This window comes from Helicoverpa armigera, chromosome 6 (assembly GCF_030705265.1).
Source record: "Helicoverpa armigera isolate CAAS_96S chromosome 6, ASM3070526v1, whole genome shotgun sequence".
NCBI lineage: Eukaryota > Metazoa > Arthropoda > Insecta > Lepidoptera > Noctuidae > Helicoverpa > Helicoverpa armigera.
The window spans coordinates 3680542-3699600 of NC_087125.1; the positions used below are offsets into that span (position 1 = coordinate 3680542).

The 19059-nt window shown below is 36.8% G+C and overlaps 1 protein-coding gene across 11 annotated transcripts; it reads right to left on the minus strand.

The window, feature by feature from the left end:
• Positions 1–882: 882 nt before the first annotated feature.
• On the minus strand, positions 883–18231 carry LOC110373099 (transcription factor Sp8). 11 transcript variants are annotated; one of them, XM_064035187.1, is made up of 17 exons: positions 18046–18231; positions 15193–15310; positions 14533–14786; positions 14338–14412; positions 13951–14067; positions 13728–13844; positions 13123–13225; positions 12230–12478; positions 10530–10690; positions 10088–10174; positions 9187–9249; positions 8075–8218; positions 7404–7527; positions 5665–5866; positions 4737–4880; positions 4255–4399; positions 883–3828 (listed from the first exon to the last, which is right to left on the minus strand). In XM_064035187.1, exons 1-17 carry the CDS (start codon positions 18106–18108, stop codon positions 3664–3666), a joined length of 2331 nt encoding a protein of 776 aa, XP_063891257.1. In that variant the 5' UTR covers positions 18109–18231; the 3' UTR covers positions 883–3663. The 11 variants fall into 11 exon arrangements, with proteins under 11 accessions (XP_063891257.1, XP_063891248.1, XP_063891250.1 ...); XM_064035178.1 differs by having other exon boundaries at positions 4737–4883; XM_064035180.1 differs by having other exon boundaries at positions 4737–4883; positions 9187–9246; positions 12230–12481.
• Positions 18232–19059: the final 828 nt, after the last annotated feature.

A 19059-nucleotide genomic window follows, 5' to 3' on the forward strand; every position in this document is an offset into this window, starting at 1 on the left:
CGGATATGCTGCTGTCTAAACAACTGTCCAACGAAAAAGAGAAAAATGGAGCATTAAGTTTTGTGGGCAGCGGTCGGCATCACGATTTCACGGACGAGGTAATGGCAGCCATTAGACGCGTAGCGACACGGAAAATGGCGGCCGACGACCCGACCGACGCGATTTATCGTTGCCAAGACGCTTTAATTTGAACAGGTTAGTTTTTCAACGGATGTTCGGGACAAACGATTGACGGTAACCGCGATGTTTTGTGACATCCTGCGCCGATGTAGCGCATCAAACTGTCTAATGCCTGCGAGTAAGGACCTTCCATGATTCTTACTTATGAAGGTTCCTCCTTACAGGGCTCAATTATCTATGCATTCCTTCAAAGTACATTACAAAGCTTAGGTTTTCATTATTCAAGTTAGTCGTTTTCTAATTGCCCAATTAGGTACCTTTTTTTTAGTCTAGAAAAGGGAAAAGTCACAGTGAGATTTTCATGCGTAAAACACGAATTAGGTAATTTCAGGGGTTACCTTTTAGAAATATAAGATCCAGCCATAAAGGTTCGAAAGAGATTTCGTAGCAATGAACCCTTTCTAAACTGTTGAATAAACTTCGCCGTGTTTGAAGTACAATGCAAGCATTTGTGGAAAACGGAAATTGAAATCTTCCAAAAGCAACCAGATATGTAACCTATATCTTAGAAAAATACCTTAATTAGGTACATACTGGCGTTGTTTATAGGGTTTAAACCACATAAGCTGAAGTCACAGAAACATAATTCAAGCAGTTTCACTTTTCTATCAAATAATGTATGTTACCGTATATAAATCGTAGTTCCTTAATTAAATTATTAAAACATGGGACACCTGTTCATATAACAAGAAAAACACGAAATAATATAAAAAATATTTTATTTAACCGTTCAACAAATAAAATTATTTACAACTTACAAAATACAGAGAAGGGGAATAATTTATTCTAGTACATATTTACAGAGAGTGATAAAATATAATAAGCGGTGAAATTGGACCCAGCTTCGATGTAAAACGCACATAATTATGGTCCTTCCTACATGCAAAAAATATATAACCCATATAGAAATGCTATTTGAATCTACATGCCACATTGTATGTAGTTCCAGATTCTAGTGCAAAAGACGCATAGTGATATCCGTGAAATAGTTTATGCATCTGTATCTCTCTCGCAGTAGAATTTAGGTAATTTTAATGTGACGTTTGCATTTTCGATAGTTATTAAAAAAAATGCGAATTTTTTTTTACAATTGTGAATGTTGTTGTCTTTTATTAATTTTGTTTTGAAATATTGGATAGTCTTTTAATTGATCACGCCATGACACGGGATTTGTTTAAGTATATTACAAACTCCTCTAAAACAATTTCGAATTTAAACTTTGAACAATTAACAATTATATTTGTGCGTATTTTAAGTCGCTTTATAATCCAATTCTTAGCAAATCAATATTTAAATACTACTCATAATTTTTTTATTTCGATTCTTAGCCATTTCACTGTTCTCATAATTGCTTGTTTCAAAATAATAAATATGGTGTTAGAATACCTGTCTAAATATGTGCAGTGAATGTATAAAAGTAATTATAACATAAGCTTGGTGAAATATAGTATTAGAAGTTCTACGTTTACTAATATTTCTTTACCTACACCAGATAACTAATTGAGAATTAACAGGAAATTCCTTGTGCTTTGTATATTTTATTTTATCAATAAATCTACGAATTTTACTGAACTATAGTGTACCTGCAGGCTGTTAACCGTGGTTCCACGAGGGAAATACTTCCCGCACCTGGATAAAATGTTCTCAGACTCTAGCTATACTCTCTCTATACCAAATTTCATTTAAATCGGTATGGTAATTTTGGCATGCCGGACCGACTGACAAACCTACTTTCGCATTAATAATATTAGTAAGGAAGTAGATGCAGATTAGCTAATATAGCCAGTCTGACTTATTCAACATAAATCACCTCAGATTCCCAATATATGTGCATAATATTACAATTCAATGCCATCTAAATAAATTAATATAGTCCCCTCTGGAATGACTTTAAAAAGCTATGTTATGGCATTATTCATTTGTAGAGTATGTACAAAAATATATCTTATATACCTAACAAGACATATACAATGAATTGCTGTATATTTATTTAGATTCTCTTATATGATATTTACAATTTACAAGTAAGTACAATGCGTCGAACGAAACAGCAAAATTAACGAATCACAACTACACGAAATTTGGGATCACAGACCAATTGCTATATTATTTATATTCGAATATGACACAATTTTTATTACAAATATTTTCCCTAACAATCAGTTTTAACTGAAAACAATAAATTCCTTAATATCAATTTTATTTTGCCAAATAATTAGCCTAATGTTGCTGTTTCATTTTTTTTATTAAAATAAAATCTAAGCAAAATGTACATATTTAAATAGTTAATGTTATTCTTATAAGTACCATCTGTGAATATTGTAGGTAAACGGAATTGCACTTATGCTAGAACTGCGTCTATGTTTAAACTGACCGCAAGAAGCAATATTTATGTTTGTACAAACGAGAAGAAATCTTTGATTCAATTAATTCATCTTGGCAAATTTTATTGTTATAATTCATTATCTATTGTATAATTGTTTCTCTACAAATAAAGACTGAGTTTAAAATTGCGGAAACTTGTTTCTGATAATATGCCATGTCAATTGTATCTTCTGAATATTGTCTTATGCCTTCTGAAGAATGGGACAGTAGTTTGGCTGCTCAGTAGCATTTCAGTAAAAACGTCTACTGCGCAACCACACAGGTAACTTTTGGTTCACCAATTTGTTGTCTCCACTTCATACATAGTGATAGTACACTACACAAAATGTATGATTGTAATTAACAACAAAATTCTCAGACTAGCTTATAAGCTAAGTAAACGTGAAGAAAAGTTTTAAACAACCCTTCTTTACTCAGAAATCAGAAACAAGTTTATAGTTGCTACCAACTTTCCAATAATTCATATTTATATCTCGTACAGGCGGTTCCAAATTATAATGATGTTCAATAAATAATTCCTCCAACAATACATATAAAAATACGACATACACTAACAAATATTAAATACTTAGATAATCTCGTTTTTCACTTGCGTATTCTTTAACAACCTAAAGTTTTATAACTTCATATCTTTTAGGTTCAAAATTCAAAAATTGAAGTAATTATCATGTGTTCATAATTTTGTCTTTTTATTGCAACATTCAAGTACCAAGATTACTTTTATAGTACGCGGATTAAAAACATCGACAAATAATCTGGCAGCCATTACAGATTTAATTTTATGAACCATACGCAAAAGCGATAGCTAAAATTGCCATCTAGAGATGTACCACTAATTTATCGATGTTTATATCCGGTAAAAAGACCCTAAAACTGGTCTTATATTTGACGAAACCTTGGTCATACAAATACAAATCAACTGTCAAAAAAACAAAAGACAGCTTCACTTTAAAATTCCGACCTCACTCCCATAGGGTTGTAGGTAACTACGCATTAGAAAAAACACCTTTAAGACTGACCTCATAAGGTGGAATTTTCATTAAATGTTTTCTATCACCAATGTTTACAGCGACGTGTCTATTCGTCGCTGCTCGAGTCCTAGCTGTCGATGTGGTCGGGCTCCATCTTGGGACTGGGGCGAAGCACCATCTTGTCTTCTCCGTCGCCCTCGTTGTGAACGGTTTCTATGGTGAGCATCATTTTCTCGTCGCAACTATCGTCGCCTGAGTCTGAGTACATTGATTGCGTTGATGTTGCTACCTCCTGGAATTTAGAATAGTATATTGTGTAAGTACTGTGTCTCATTGTTTTTACTGGCTGTGTCGTAAGCGGTGTTTTAAGGTTACAATTATTCAAGAGTCAGTGCTCTTATTATTTTGAAAAACTGAAAATGAACACAGGAACAAGATTCGCGCGGAAAACATGACCCTTCATGACAGTCGGACAAAAACATACAAAAAAGGAATGAAATTGCATGTCCCAAACAATCAGTTTCTGAGTAACACACACACACGCACATTGTCAATTTAAGGGGAAAACCCCATATTTAAGGGGAAAAAAATTATTGGAGCTTGTATCAATGGATATGTAAACTCATGCAATACGAACTATTCCATTATACCGTAACAATCACGCAAAACAAATGCATAGCTTTTTACATTGAATTGTCCAGCCAATTATCTTACTCACCGTAATTCTATTCTTGGTGTGTATCCGCACGTGTTTGGCGAGGTGGTCTGACCGCATGAACCTCTTCCGGCACTCGGGACATTCGAACCTCTTTTCTCCTGTGTGTGTTCGCCTATGACGTTGTAACTCGTCCGATCGGGTGAACCTGAATATAATTGTGTCGTATAATTAGCTTAATTACAAATTGCTGGCTAAAATTCGAGAATGGTAAAAAGGGGGGTAAATAAGGTGGTTTTGTTAAAAACATTTCATTTTGTAAATAACTTAGTCGATTTCAAACGTCATCCATTCATTTGAGGAAAAGCCTCGGAACCACTAATCGGACTTTCCAGTTTGATGTTTATCAATTTATTTTTTTACTTAGTTCCTGATTTTACCGGACCACAAAGGTCACTTATTTCATCCACAATAAAAGACAACAAATACACTGATCGGCGATCTTTTAAAAAAGGCAGTAGAAAAAAGTAAAGAATAATAATTACCTCTTCCCACAAAACAGCCAATTACAAAGGAACGGTCTCTCTCCAGAATGCCAGCGGAGATGCGCTCTCAAATGCGAAGTCTTGCCGTACACCTTGTTGCAGCCGGCTATGTGACAAACGTGCTGCTTCTTGCGATCCATGAGTCTACTGCAAACAAGGGTGCTCAGTCAATCACTTTTGTTTTAGCAACATGCTGTATGTTACGCGTAATAACATGCGTTTAACAACATTTAATAAAATGCTCATCAACATATATCATGCGTTACAACATTTAATAAAACGTTCATCATCCACCTGCCCTTATTCCAAAACAAATTTATTTTTATTTGAGATCGGCGCAGTATGTTTTCTCCTTCCATCTGCCATTATCCAGTAGTAAATAATAATAAAATGCTGTCTTTATTCATTTCAAGTTTACTTGGTGTCGGATAAAGGCTAGGTAGATAATTCATTTTATGCACAGTTAGGAGGAAGGATGTGATTCTAGTATCTCTGATCATAATTATTTTCACTTCAGTAGCTCAAACATATAGGTTTTGCTGCTTCAAAACAATGAGCAAAATCGGACTTTTAATCTTATTCTTCGGGGTCTACTAGTGAGGAAAAACAAAAGACGTTCGGCTAAAATAAAATTTGTTCTCGCTGCTGAAGTAAAAAGTTGTATGTCATGATCTCAACATCAAAAGACTAACCGTCTTACCACAAAAACTTTTAAACGTCAGTTTATGCCTTGTCTAAAAAAATGTCAAATTATGACGTTGACATATGGTTCATTTTGCAGCCAAAATTTTATTAGACAAGTGTAAAACAGGGTTTAAAGTTTTTGTAGTAAGGCCCTACAAATTTTGTATTTGGGCTGTCAAAGACGAATTAATGAAATGATAAAGGTTCCAAATTATGTAAAATATCAGTACAAAACGTTACTAACTTCTCTCCCTGGTCACAATTCGGACACGTACAAGCGACCCTCTTCATGAGCCGCTTGCCCTGGCCGGGGCTGGAGGGCCGCATCTTGGCGGCCTCGCACTCGGCGGGCTGCGGCGTGGTGGCGGCGCTGCCGCCGCTTGCCGTGTGCGTCGTCACTACTTGCCACTTGCCCGGCTCGTTTGGGTCTTGCTGGATTTGTTGGCCTGGGTAGAAGAGTGGAGATTTTGAATGAGTTTGAAGAGATTTTTGGGGATAAAGGGGTGGGTATCGAACCCCGCCAGCATAGTAGAAGAATGCTGCCAACCTCGGCATATAAAAAAAATACTATACTAATACTTAAGAGTTTAGTCGTGCTCGTGGCTAAGTCAAAGCCGCGCGGATCGATCGATCATAAGGTTAAGCAACGCTTGGCGCGGTCGGTCCGTGGATGGGTGACCATCTTGTCATAATGAGTTCTTCCGTGTTTCGGATGGCACGATAAACTGTAGGTCCCGGCTGCCATTTAAACATCTTTGGTAGTCGTTACGGGTAGTCAGAAGCCAGAAAGTCTGACAACCAGTCTTACCAAGGGGTATCGGGTTGCCCAGGTAACTGGGTTGAGGAGGTCAGATAGGCAGTCGCTCCTTGTAAAGCACTGGTACTCAGCTGCATCCGGTTAGACTGGAAGCCGACCCCAACATAGTTGGGAAAAGGCTAGGCAGATGATGATGACTTAAGAGAACCAGAACAAATATCTACATGTTACTTTAAATTGCGATTTAGAGCAGAGAGAGACTATGGATTGTTATTTCTTATGAAATATCCACAAAAAGTATGTTTATTAGTACCATTATAAAAAATACGCAATATATTGACAGCATAATCAAAATACAACAAAATCTGTAACTTTTAAAAGCACAGGCATCAAATTAAAAGCCTGGAAGGACCACCTATTCTCTGAATAATTCAGACATCATTAATTATATAGAACTAAGTCCATATCTAGAACCAGACTAATGTCTTATTAATTCTGTTACATAAAAAGAGTATTAAGTTCAGGTTTCGAAAGGTCAAGGGTTCACCTTGACTTTTTATGAATGATCTACTTTCAAAATAAAAGCCTAATTTGGTTGAATACTCTACCAATCATTAACAACAACCAAAGTAACAATACCAATTAATAATGCCATATACCACTTAAACCAGTTGATCAAATTAAACACTATAAACGATGGAAAATTATGGGAAAACTTAGTCATATTTGTAAATATGTAGGTTAGTGTCATCATTGCTGTTAGCAACTATTTATGCAATTATTTAATTGGTACTGTCTTCCTCATTTAATCCAATTAATTTACCTACACATTAAAGCTATAAATGCATCTATTTTAAGCTCAGTGACAGCTGCACAATATAACCAATCTGAGGATAAGCAACACTTGGCGTGAGTTAATTCACACACATGGCACATTAAATTGGTGAATCCCAGCTGTTATAAGAATATCTTTGGCAGTTATTATGGGTAGTCAAAAGCCAGATAACAGGATTACCGATTAGTATCTGGTTGAAAAAGTAACTGAGTTGAGAACAGAAAGGCAGTTGCTTCACGTCTTACTCAGACGCATCTGGTTAGACTGGAAACTAACCCAACATGGGAAAAAGCTAGCCAGATTATTATATTACTTCTAAATTATTAAGAGTTCGCTGCTGCACATACCACTGCTAAAGCATAATTCTTAATTAAAAAATATATATCCTCACCTATAAGAGGCTGTGCAGCTTGAGGTTGTGTCTGCTGCAACTGAGCCAGCTGTACTCCTGGCAGCCCAAGAGCTGGTACCAACTGCACGGCACCACCCAAGCCGCCCACGCCCAGCGTCGGGACCTGCAAACGTACCACAATACAGTCATGTAACCAACCACACAAACTTCACACAAAACTGAACGAGTTTGTAGCCGCCGACCAAAGAAGTTATGTTATCGTCATTAAATATTCATCACCTCTACTAAACTACACTTAAACACAGAATATGATACGAAATGATCAAAAGAATAATGCTACTGCGGTTAACCCATCACCAGATAATTACATTTAATAACATAGGGAGGAAGTGACATTATAAATATGTCAAATAAAATAACACGGATCCGCCCAGATAGAATACACAAAAGTAAGCTCACAGCGTTGTTACACAAGTATTTAGCATTAAAAACGACAGATAAATAGCCGAAAATGGCTTACAAACCTGCTATTTACGCAGTATTTAACTTCCAAAAAAAAAACAAATGATGGTTTAACCCAGAAACACCGCGCAGGCTCACAGAGAAGCGACGGCAATAAACTCGTTCGGAAACACATGACGTACGAACAACAATAACGGTTACGCTTCGGGAATATTCGTGCGGGGGCCGAAGATTGCCGAAGAGACTACCTGTACAAGATTCGCGACGCGTACATTGCTCGACGCGGGAATGACGGTGACTTGCTGGCCGGTGGGAGTGCTTGTTATAATCGTCTGGGACGGTTGTTGCTGCTGCATGCTCCCAGAGTCCGCTTGCATGGGGTTCGAGACCGCCTTTATCCGTATCCAAGCAGCGTGATAGATATAAATGGTTTACTTAAATATGGGATGGTAATGGACCATAAATACATATGATATGGGTTTAATGGTACGGAGATAGCTCAAGAAGAAATTACTAAAAGTTTTTTTATGGTTTGTGTATAATTGATGCTCTGAATTAAATATAATTTATATTCTTAAAATGTTTATCTAAAGTCATATTAAGAAAATCTAGTTAGCAGAGAGCTCTACAAAAAAAATATTAATATAAAAAATATTTTCTACAACCAAGACCAAGCGCTAATAGCAAACACGATTATCATTTCAAATTACATATTTGACTGATAAGAGTGTGACCTATTTTCATATTCATTGTACCCTACCCATCCTTCTAACCAAATCAAACAAATTGAACTACAAGCACACAGCTTAGTTAAAGCTAAAAAGATATTATTTTAATTTGCTTGGCTAATAATTTTACTAAATTAGCTAGGTCAAAACTACCATCTACACAAGTACCTACATATAAAATTGAATAAATAAATAATCCCAAATAACGCAATAATTATAAATAAATAAAGAACTAATATTACTCAAAAAAGGTTAAATAACTTTATCAATGAAAACCAACAGCATGTCATTGCTTTGAGGCCTATTCCCTGAGGGGAAACCTCTTTTGTGGTATTGGCACAACCATAGTTCCATTTATGAAATTCATCAAACAACACACATTGCTTATTAGCTTGCCATACTTCTAGAATATAGGCAGATTATGCTTCTTTTTCTGCCTGGAAGCCTACCCCAACATAGTTGGGAAAAAGGCTCGGAGGATGATGATGCTTTCTAATATATGAGAGAGGCCTAAAGCACTACAATGGCACACTATAAAAAAGCTAATGATATGACTAAATCTGTACTACTGCAAAAGAAAAAAATCATTTTTTGGGCAATTGCCTGAATAATTCAATAGAAGTACAACTCACCTGCAGAGTGATGGTGGCGGGAGATTGGCCAGCGTTCCCTCCGCCCTGCGCGCCGCCGCCCTGCTACCAAACCAACACCCAGCTTATATTTACAGCTGTTATCAACTTATTGTCTAAGTTATTAGTTAATTAGGAGCATTCATGAAGTCAAAATTTTGAATAGAAATGTAAGTACATATTTGTGTACAAGAAGAATTTAAAAAATTAAGAACATAAAATGTTTCAAGTATTTGTACTTGAATGATTTCAACTTTGAATTAACAAGATGTCTATTGTCCAAAGATTATCCAGCGACTTATGTTATTCGCATTAAAATGGTGACAAAAGGTACTATCGTACACGGAACTCAAATGGGAAGTCATCTGATGTCAGCAAGAAGTCATACACGGGGTTTTACTATTTTTTACTGTTTTGGGTAAACCGAAATAATTACTTGGAATTATTCTAACAAAAACTGGCGAAACTTTTCAGAGCCGACAGAGTCAATTGTTTTAAATATGTTGATTTGAATAGAGGCATTGTGCTTTTGTTTTTTCTTCTGAGTAGTAGGATAAAACAACAATAGTAGCTCACTATTCTTGAGCATAGTTTAATCCCAAAATTCTAGGTGTGTAAATTTTTGTGGATTAAATACATCCTGACCATGAAATATACTTTTGCTACTCCTTTGCCTAGCGTATTCCCAATGTTAGGGTCGTCTTAGAGTCTCATAGGATGCTGCTGAATACCAGGGAACGACTGCCTATCTTATCTCCTTAGTAAGACTGGTTGCCAGATTTTTTGGCGTAGCTACTTTTGCTACAAAAAATTATAATAGGTATATGTGATGGAACAATGAAGAGTAAAAAGAGAAAAGTATATACTAAGTAACATGTTAGAAAAAAGAAAATAATAATATTACCTGTACATTAGCCAGTGACGCTATTTGTATCTGTTGAATTTGTCCGGATGGTGTTAACACACTCGCCATCTGAGGTTGAGCTTGCATCTGTACAAAAACATGCTCGTTATTACCCCAGTTCATAAGTAACATGTAGTGATGGAAAACATCGTCTCAACTGTACTTGTCACAAACAATATACTTCAAGACATCTATCAGCCCTCAATTTTTGTTTTAAGTACATAAGGGGACTTCCACACTTGTAAACTGGTCTTAAAAGTACCGGGTTTAGAGCTAAGTTGCGACCATTAGTTACCTTTTTTACCAGTACTTTTTTAAGACCACCTTGTTTATGGTAAGAGTATATTTTTTTTTACAAAAATAAGAGTTATATTTCTCTAGATTTTTGTGCATTTTTGCTAAATCTCTAATAACATTCTCATCAGCATTAACCACTACATACCTGTTGCAACTGCGGTATTATCTGCAAGTGCTGCGGCGCGTGTACGGGCAGATGTACGGTCTGGTACACCGTGTGTCCGTTCGCCACGCTGACGGGCACCTGCACCGGCACCATGCCCATGCCGCCCACGCCGCCGCGGACTGCGATGCCGCCGCTGCCGCCTGGGGGAAAGTTAGGTTAGAGGTGTGATTGAGGTGGGTGTGGTGAACGACAAATATAAAGCAAAATAAGGTGGAAATTGTTTAATTATTTATTATACTTTTTGCCCACATTTTACAAAAAAAAAGCAATGTACAAAGGCGGACTTAACACCTTAGGCGTTCTCTACCAGTCAACCTTTAGGTGGAGGAGAAATTTCATGGTAAATTGTTGTGTGTGAACTTGAATTTAGAACTATTTTTTTTTTTAATATCTGCTTCATTTGTTTCATGAATATAGCAAAGCAACTGTTACTCATAGAAAAAATTGCTTTACATTTGTTGTTCACATAGGACAAAGACGATTCCGAAGTAATTGAATAATGCTGAACAAGAAGCTGACGCAAACAGAGTTGAGGACTCCACTAAGGAGTTGAACCGATTTAGATGACGTCGGAAAACCTTTAATTAAACATTGGTCATTGGTACAATTTTATCATTGGTCCTGTGATAACATAACTTGTGATAAAAATTACTTTCTGCTTCACTGTACAGTATTTTCTTAACTGCCTATTAGGTTACAATGGTATGTTTAATATAAATTTAAAAAATCTGCTTTACTTGACAATCTATCTACATAAAAAGCTCTAAAACTAAGTGCTTACACTAACACATTGTAACAAAGCATATAGTTGACCCCAGAACTATGAAAAATAACTCAAACATTTTAAAAGTAGTTTTTGCATTATTTTATATTAATACTTTACAGCATTTCAGAGAGTTCTGCGGTCAAATATACTAATGAAGAGCATGTACAGTCGCAGACTATTACGCTCGAGCAACTTTCGAATATGCGTAATTTTTAGTGTAACATATCCGACAGATTTAAAAGTTATTTTAAAGGAATAGCTAAAATCTTAACTGTATTTTTATAATACATAGTTTATTGATGTTGTGATGTTCATTGCAGCTAATGTGAAGAGACAAAATACTTTTTGTTAAAAAGGTGAACTAATGACAGCGAAATGTGCATGTGAAGTTAAACACAAAAAGCAAATAAAATGTAATTGCAAGATTCTATTTTAAAGCTTGGGAGACGAAATTAGGATGAAATGTATGGAGAGAATTTCCGTTATTGAAAATGTCTGAGATTCTGTAATACGATTTGTGAAGCAAATACTTACCTAACGCCATGGGAAATGGTATTTACAATGTGTATGTTACGGATAAAATTACATAACTAAACTTGAATGTAGGAACAATACTACAAATGGAATTACATGTGAAAAAAATTATAGTATCATTTTTTTTTTGTTTGTACCATGAAATACAATCCTCGATAGTTCCCGATATTTAGGTGGTCCACTGTTTGAATATTTTGTCTCTCTTATGTTGCAAATTGATTTTTGATAAAAAACATGACCAGAATTTTCAGAGGTCAAGTTTTATAACAGTATATTCCGTAGCCTAACAATTTCAAGTTAAAGTCACATCTTTCATCCGTAACACACACAAAATCGCGATCGACGATCAAAACAGTCCACTCGTGAGCTGTTCACCAACCTTGTCCATTGGGGCTGGTGGGCGGCTTGTTGTCTTTCCCGTTGGCCTGCTTGTCGGCAGGCGTGACTCCGGCGGAACTACACGGGATGGATATCGCCTGACTGGTCGGGATCGTGATGGTCTGATTGGCCTGAAGCCCCGGCAGAGATATGTTCGACCCCGGGATGGTAATCATGGGTTGGTTCCCCGTCAAAGCGCTTATAGGGATGGTAAGGTTAGTGCCCGGGATGGTGACGGTCGCCTGCTGCTCTGCTAGCGGGTGGGGGGGGGGTAGGGGGCGGAAAAACACAGATTAGTATGACAGTTGTACGTTAGAAGCAAAGAACATGCGATGGTGACTAGTTGTGTAAAGTATCCAACATTGTTTGTCAATGTTTTATTGGAGTCTAAATTGTTAATGCTGAGACGTAAAAAATATAATTGAACAGCCAAAATTATAGAAATCTTAATTCAAAATCAAATTTCTAATTTTAACATCGACTAATACAAATAACTTTGACACACATGCATGGATATATATTTCTTATAGTTTTTTTTCACATCTAGTCTACTGAAAAGACTACCTCATGATAAATGGAGTGATATGTTTTAGTTGATTCGGTACAGAAGAGTATGAATGTTTTAGTTGAAAAGCGAAGCCTTTGAATGGAAAGTTAATCCCAAAGCAATCCCGAAGCTGTCTGTGAGGTTTAGTGAAATCAAAGCTTATGAAAAAACCAGTGCAAACTGGACCTACGATGAAGCGATTTACGTCCTCTATAGAGGAGTCATATTATTTAGAAATTATAAAAATATTTTTTGCAATTTATTTTAAATTGTCTTTAAATTATTTTACGATAAAACTAAGCTAATATAAAAAAGTGGTTTACAAAAAAGGCGTTGATATTACATACCGGTGGGTAAATGCATGACGTTTTGTAGAAAGCCAGCGGGCAGGACAGGCGTCCGCACCAACTGGCCGTTTACAAGGCTGACTTGACCCATGCCTGAGAAATTCTGCAATAAAATATCAAATATTTTGTGAATATTGTAAGTACAGTCAGAAACAATAATATGTTTGCAAATTGTCAAAATTCAATACAGATTTTCACCTATTGTATTAACTTTCAACGTTTTCCCAAGCATATTTTGGGAGCTACAATATCACAAAAGTAGTAATCTCCAAGTTTATACCAGCATTTCACAAAGAACTCCGCTTTTCAATTTTACCAAGTGATTACATATACATACATACACGGGATATTTTACTTTTATGTTGTAGCGAAAATCCCCAAGAACGTAATTAGAACTTAATGTTATTAGAACTACTTTTGAACTTTACAGAATTACTCTTGTTCTAGTGCACCTATTGACGTTTCTCAAGCACCAGTAATTGGTCTATATAAAAATCTTTGACTTTGTTGCTATGTCAAATATATGTATATAGTGAACACTGAACTGTTTTGCTGAACATTTCTTTGTTTTTTTATTTAATTAAATCATAGTGACAGTAAGTTACCTGAGCATGTTGTGCGGGTATGAACAGCGCATCTTGTCCGTCGACAGTGACGGCCTGCATGGGAGCCACGCCGCCCACGCCGCCTACTAAGCACCCGCCGTATACTCCTTGTTGTTGCTGTAACGAGTAGTGTAACGTGAGTATTGAAATATTAAGCGGTCAAATATTTAAGTGATCAACACAACAATTAACAAAACATTTTGAAAATCATAAAAATACATACTTGTAACAACTGTGGATGTATCTGCAAAAGTTGCTGCGGCGTATTTTGATATGTAGCCCCTTCACCCGACACAACGCCGCCTCCTAATAACGACTGCAACTGTTGCATCGATATAACCTGGAAACAACACAACATACATCTGTTAATTACTTTCGAGATATCTAATAAAAAATGTGAAAATGTAACCAAGTCTGAAATAGCCAACCCGCTTTGAGCAAGCAAGATGATTGACGGTCATTCCTTTGCTGTATGGGAAGCAGCTTGTGCCTTGCAGTGGGACAATTGAAAAATGGCTGATGACGAAGAAGGTAGTGGAAAAAATAACCATAATACATAGTATAAAGTACCAGGTGAAAATAAAGTAAGTAATTATGATGATTAAATTACCTGTGGCTGTTGCACTTGGATTCCATTTGGAACAGAATTCGCTGCATTAACTATTGCTGCTGATAACTCATTGCCCTGAAAAAATTAAACATAATTTTACTATACCTAGGTACATACACTACACAATGTAACAAATCAGGCCAGTAAGTATTTCCTGAGAAAGTGTAAATATGTTTAGTTGTTTTTTTTACTTACCGATAAACCCTGTGCCCTCAACTGCTGCACCACAGCAGAGCTAATAACCCTCAACTGCGGCTGTTGTTGCTGCTGCTGCAAGTACTGTTGCTGTATCGCGGCAATAGTCGCCGCATCGCCCTGCACTTGTTGCTGTATGAGTTGCGCTTGTTGTTGCGCCTGTTGCTGTTGCGCTTGTTGCTGCTGCGCTTGTTGTTGCTGCGCTTGCTGTTGCTGCGCTTGCTGTTGCTGAGCTTGTTGCTGTTGCTGTGGACCTGGAAAGTAAAATATGAGATTGAGGTGTTTTCAGATGCAGGGTGTGGTTTGAAATAGGCAACATTTTAAAAATTAAACATTATATGCATAGTAAAATGTATGTAATAATTTCTTCTAAACGTTCATGAACGAGTAAAGCTGCTATCAGTATTTACCATACAATATTAGCTATGGTGACTGCAGTTGATTTATTTGCATGAAATTATGGTGTCACCATATTTGGCTGTTAAAATTAGGTTCAAACCAGTTGAGCAGATAGAGAGCAATTTTTTGTTGGCTACAAAACCAATTTGAAAAACCATTAGGAAGCTACACTACCCCCCAGGTAAAATAGGCCATATATTATTCAGGATCCAGGTACAAATAGTAATTTGACCTTTTCAACAGGTTGCGGATAGTACTTACTAAAATGCTGTTGTTGATCCTTATTATCTTGCTGCTGCTCTGGTCCCATGGTGGCGGCGCCGAGCCGGCTACACGTCGCCGCCAGGAGAGCTAGGGGCGACTGTGAGCCGTTGCCTTCCTGTAACCAAACAGTATACTTTCAATTCCTTGGTTAGTAATGTCATGTATCAACTAGCACAACTGCAGCGTCATATTATGCTGGTGGAGACATTGTAAGATCCTGACCTTGATTTAAAACACTGACAAGTGCGAGTCAGATAAGCAAATATAAATCTTAATCATTAAACATCAACTATGAACAACTCTCTAGCTTTCTTGGATCAAGAGATACAGCCTGATACCAGATTAAAGAGTTGGACACACGGACAGCAAAACCTTAGAAATAGGGTATTTTATCCTTTGGGTAATTCAGTTCAATTCAGCCGCAAACTGTTGTAATCAGGAGTCATATCTTTCGATTCAGAAGTGTGTTTCATACAGCAGTGAGACATCAAAGAGGCTAATACTGATGATTCAAACAGAATTTTAAATAGGCTGGTATATTTGGGTTAGAAAGTCTAGACAGCTCCTAGACATAATTAATGAGCCTAACTAGTTTTATGATAAGACGCACCACACCAGTAACAGTGCAGAATAATTTATATGCAACACATAAATTATATTATTTTAATTTCATTTTGAACGTTATTTTATATGTGAGATCATAAATTTATTATAATGTTTTTATGTATATCAATTTCCTCAATGCATACAGATTGTGAATATAAAACAGACATTTCCCTAACTATGATTCATAAAGGTGAGTGGTTATTTCACTTTTAAAAATAGATTTTTTATAAGTCCTTACCGAGGGACTAAATAGACCCACCCAAGTAAATAACAAACGAGAATCAGATTATATTCAACTCAAACAGTCCTTTAGATAGTAGTACATATAAAAGAATGAAGTATGTTTTACATATGACATTGCCTTGTTGCAAAGATTAATTAGCATAAAAACATTTATTTATGTTCTGATCTGCAGTAACTGGCTAATACAACTTTGTTCAATGTCTTTGAGACCATTTTTGTGAAACAAAAGTAATATGAATTGAATATTAGATATAAAATGGAGTGATGTATAAATAACTTATTTATAAAGCAGGTAAATTGTGTTGTAGGGATAATTTGTAACAGATTTTTTACGATTATTTAATGAAAAGATATTTTTTTATTAAAACAGGAGTTCAATCTATCTATTGCCTCAGTAATATACCTTTTTATGGAAATTTTAAGACATTTTGCATCACAAAGATATTATAAAGACATGGTCTGAGGTTGTTGTTGAGATAGCAATAAATATTATCAACAGGAACTTACTATTCAGAAATACTACAGCATCCCATTGGAAGGGAAAGTAAATATAGGGTATTCTGTATTCTGTATGGATTTACACTGAAGGAAATTTGCGCTATTTTAAATAATATTATTGCAATCAATATTATTGTAGCTATCTGTGTACATGATCACTGATAGAGTTATCAGAATTATTGTGCAGAATTTAAATAATTAAGGAGGATAGGTTCATACTCATACTTTCTCTACACTATGAGTAATTAAGTAGATACTGTCTGTAAAAAGAACTTATTCAAAAAAGTTCCAGGCATCTTTGTCGTTTTTTCGCTCTTCTTGCTTCGTAATGGGTGTAACTATGGGTATTTCTATACGTATATTATTATTGAAGGTCGGCCGCGTTGCGCACAAAGCGATCAGGGGAATAAAAAGGGGGAAAATATCAGGAACGTCGCCTCGGGCTCTTCTTCGCGCTCAAAGGAAGCTACGACAAAACGAACCCCTTTGGGTGACAATATGGAATCGAAATAGATACGCGTACGAAATATTAACGATATGTTTAAAATTCTCACCTCAAATAAATTTGATGTATGCATTCCATAAATAAATATAAAATTATTTACAAATTCAAAAGACAAATTAATCCGTTTGTTTTCATAATTTGGCACCTGTCAATTGTCAGAAGAAAAGAAGGAAACGGAATGATTGATTGATATTTTGAATACTAAATAAAATTTTCTTCATCATCATAGACAAAATGTTCATTATTGTTCATTCAGTCAGTTTTGTTATTTTACGTTGACTTGGAAAGCTTTTGTACCGTTTGACTTGTTTTGATTTCAATTTAAATCTTTACTATGTGTTACGGAAAAGTTGTTTCCACGTGTGTGTAAAGTTTGTAGCTGCAACAGTTCGCAAAGTTTATATATCGTAATAGTTGTGAGTCGACACGCCTTTTCCTAACAAGTGCCGGGAGTCGTCGCAGGCAAGGCCGCCGCCGCCCTTTGATCCACCCACCTCAAATCGCGTGACTGATTTTTATGCAGCTGCTAAGTAGGCTATCACAGCAACATATCGAACAAGTTAATTTAAGGTATGTACACAGGTTTCTTGTGCTTTATGAGTATAATTCGCATGAAATTATGTTTAAGTTCATGCATGTAATGTAAAATGGCTACCATTAGAATTTCTTATTTCATTATGATGTGCTGTGGCTTTTGGTGATAATTGCTTTTTATAGAGTATGATGCGATCCTAGCATTTAAAACATTTTTTTTTATTTTGTTGGAAATGGGTGGGAATTAATGATAAGAGGAACCGGAGGAGGACGCTGATGCTGTTTCGGCAAGGGAGTTGCTAGCAACACGGTCACAACCTCCTGCGTGTGGCCTGGCGGGCCCCACACGGCCGGGGCCGCACTCGCCCCGCCCTCCCCCTGCACCGACCGACACGAGACCGCTGCCCGCTGGCGTCCGATCTGTTACACAATAACACTGCATCCTTTCACTTTGCACTCTTTACCTTGCTGGTTTTGTCCTCGTTTATGTATTCCACCTTCACTTTTGTGGGCTCAGACGACATCATCTACTTTACACTTGCAAACAATATTTTCCCTTTGTTCACGCACAGAAAGCACCATCCTCACGACCGGCCGCCAAACTGCGGCGAGCGAACTGGCAAGCCGCGCCGAGCGCGCTCGGCAATTTTCGGAGATCCGCCTCCTATCGCGTTCGGATTTACATCGTTTAAATACATTTTTATCAAATATCTTGGATTCTCAAGGATCCAGAAGTTGGTTGAGGGGTCATATAATTTGTCAGGTATTATATTTATAATTCAACCAAAGATATGAGCGTCTGTGGCTTTATTTATCGTGATATTAAAACTTACCCAGGGCTATCTCCGTCTCACTCTGACCGAGACAGGTCTTGATTATTGGTAGGCAGCAGCTGCGCCTCTCTCCTCCTCCCCGTCGCGGGTGCGGCGCCGCCGCCCGATAATAATAATTGAAAGTAGGAAGGACGTAATAATGGGTGTATAACCTCGCGCCCGCGGCCTCCTTGGGCGGGCAAAAAATGCACACATGTCGTGCCGGTCGGCGCGCCAGCCGCATCGTCTAACAAGACGTGGCCTGTAAACAAACGATAAGCATACGCCGTTGCACTTACGATTCTTTGTTCATTTGACTCCTTACCGTATGCTAGATTACAACATACTCGTGTCTGAGTAACTCTTATCAGTGTTGGATCGAGTTCACCCATTGTATGGTTATTAGAGGAATTAAATTTCTTGCTATATAATGTGAACAGGCACATGGCAACCAGTACGCATGAGAGATCTTATTTATTTGAACACCGAGTGTAATGGTATACTGCTTTGCTTTACAATAAAAAAAGCAAAGGAACGTGTTTTGCATCACACGTGTATCTACTTGCTGAAGCTGAAGCCTCGGGCTTCGTTCATTGTAATTAATTCATTAGCTGAAGATAATATGAAGCGCTGGGTAATTTAAATATTATGTCAAGTATAAAAAAC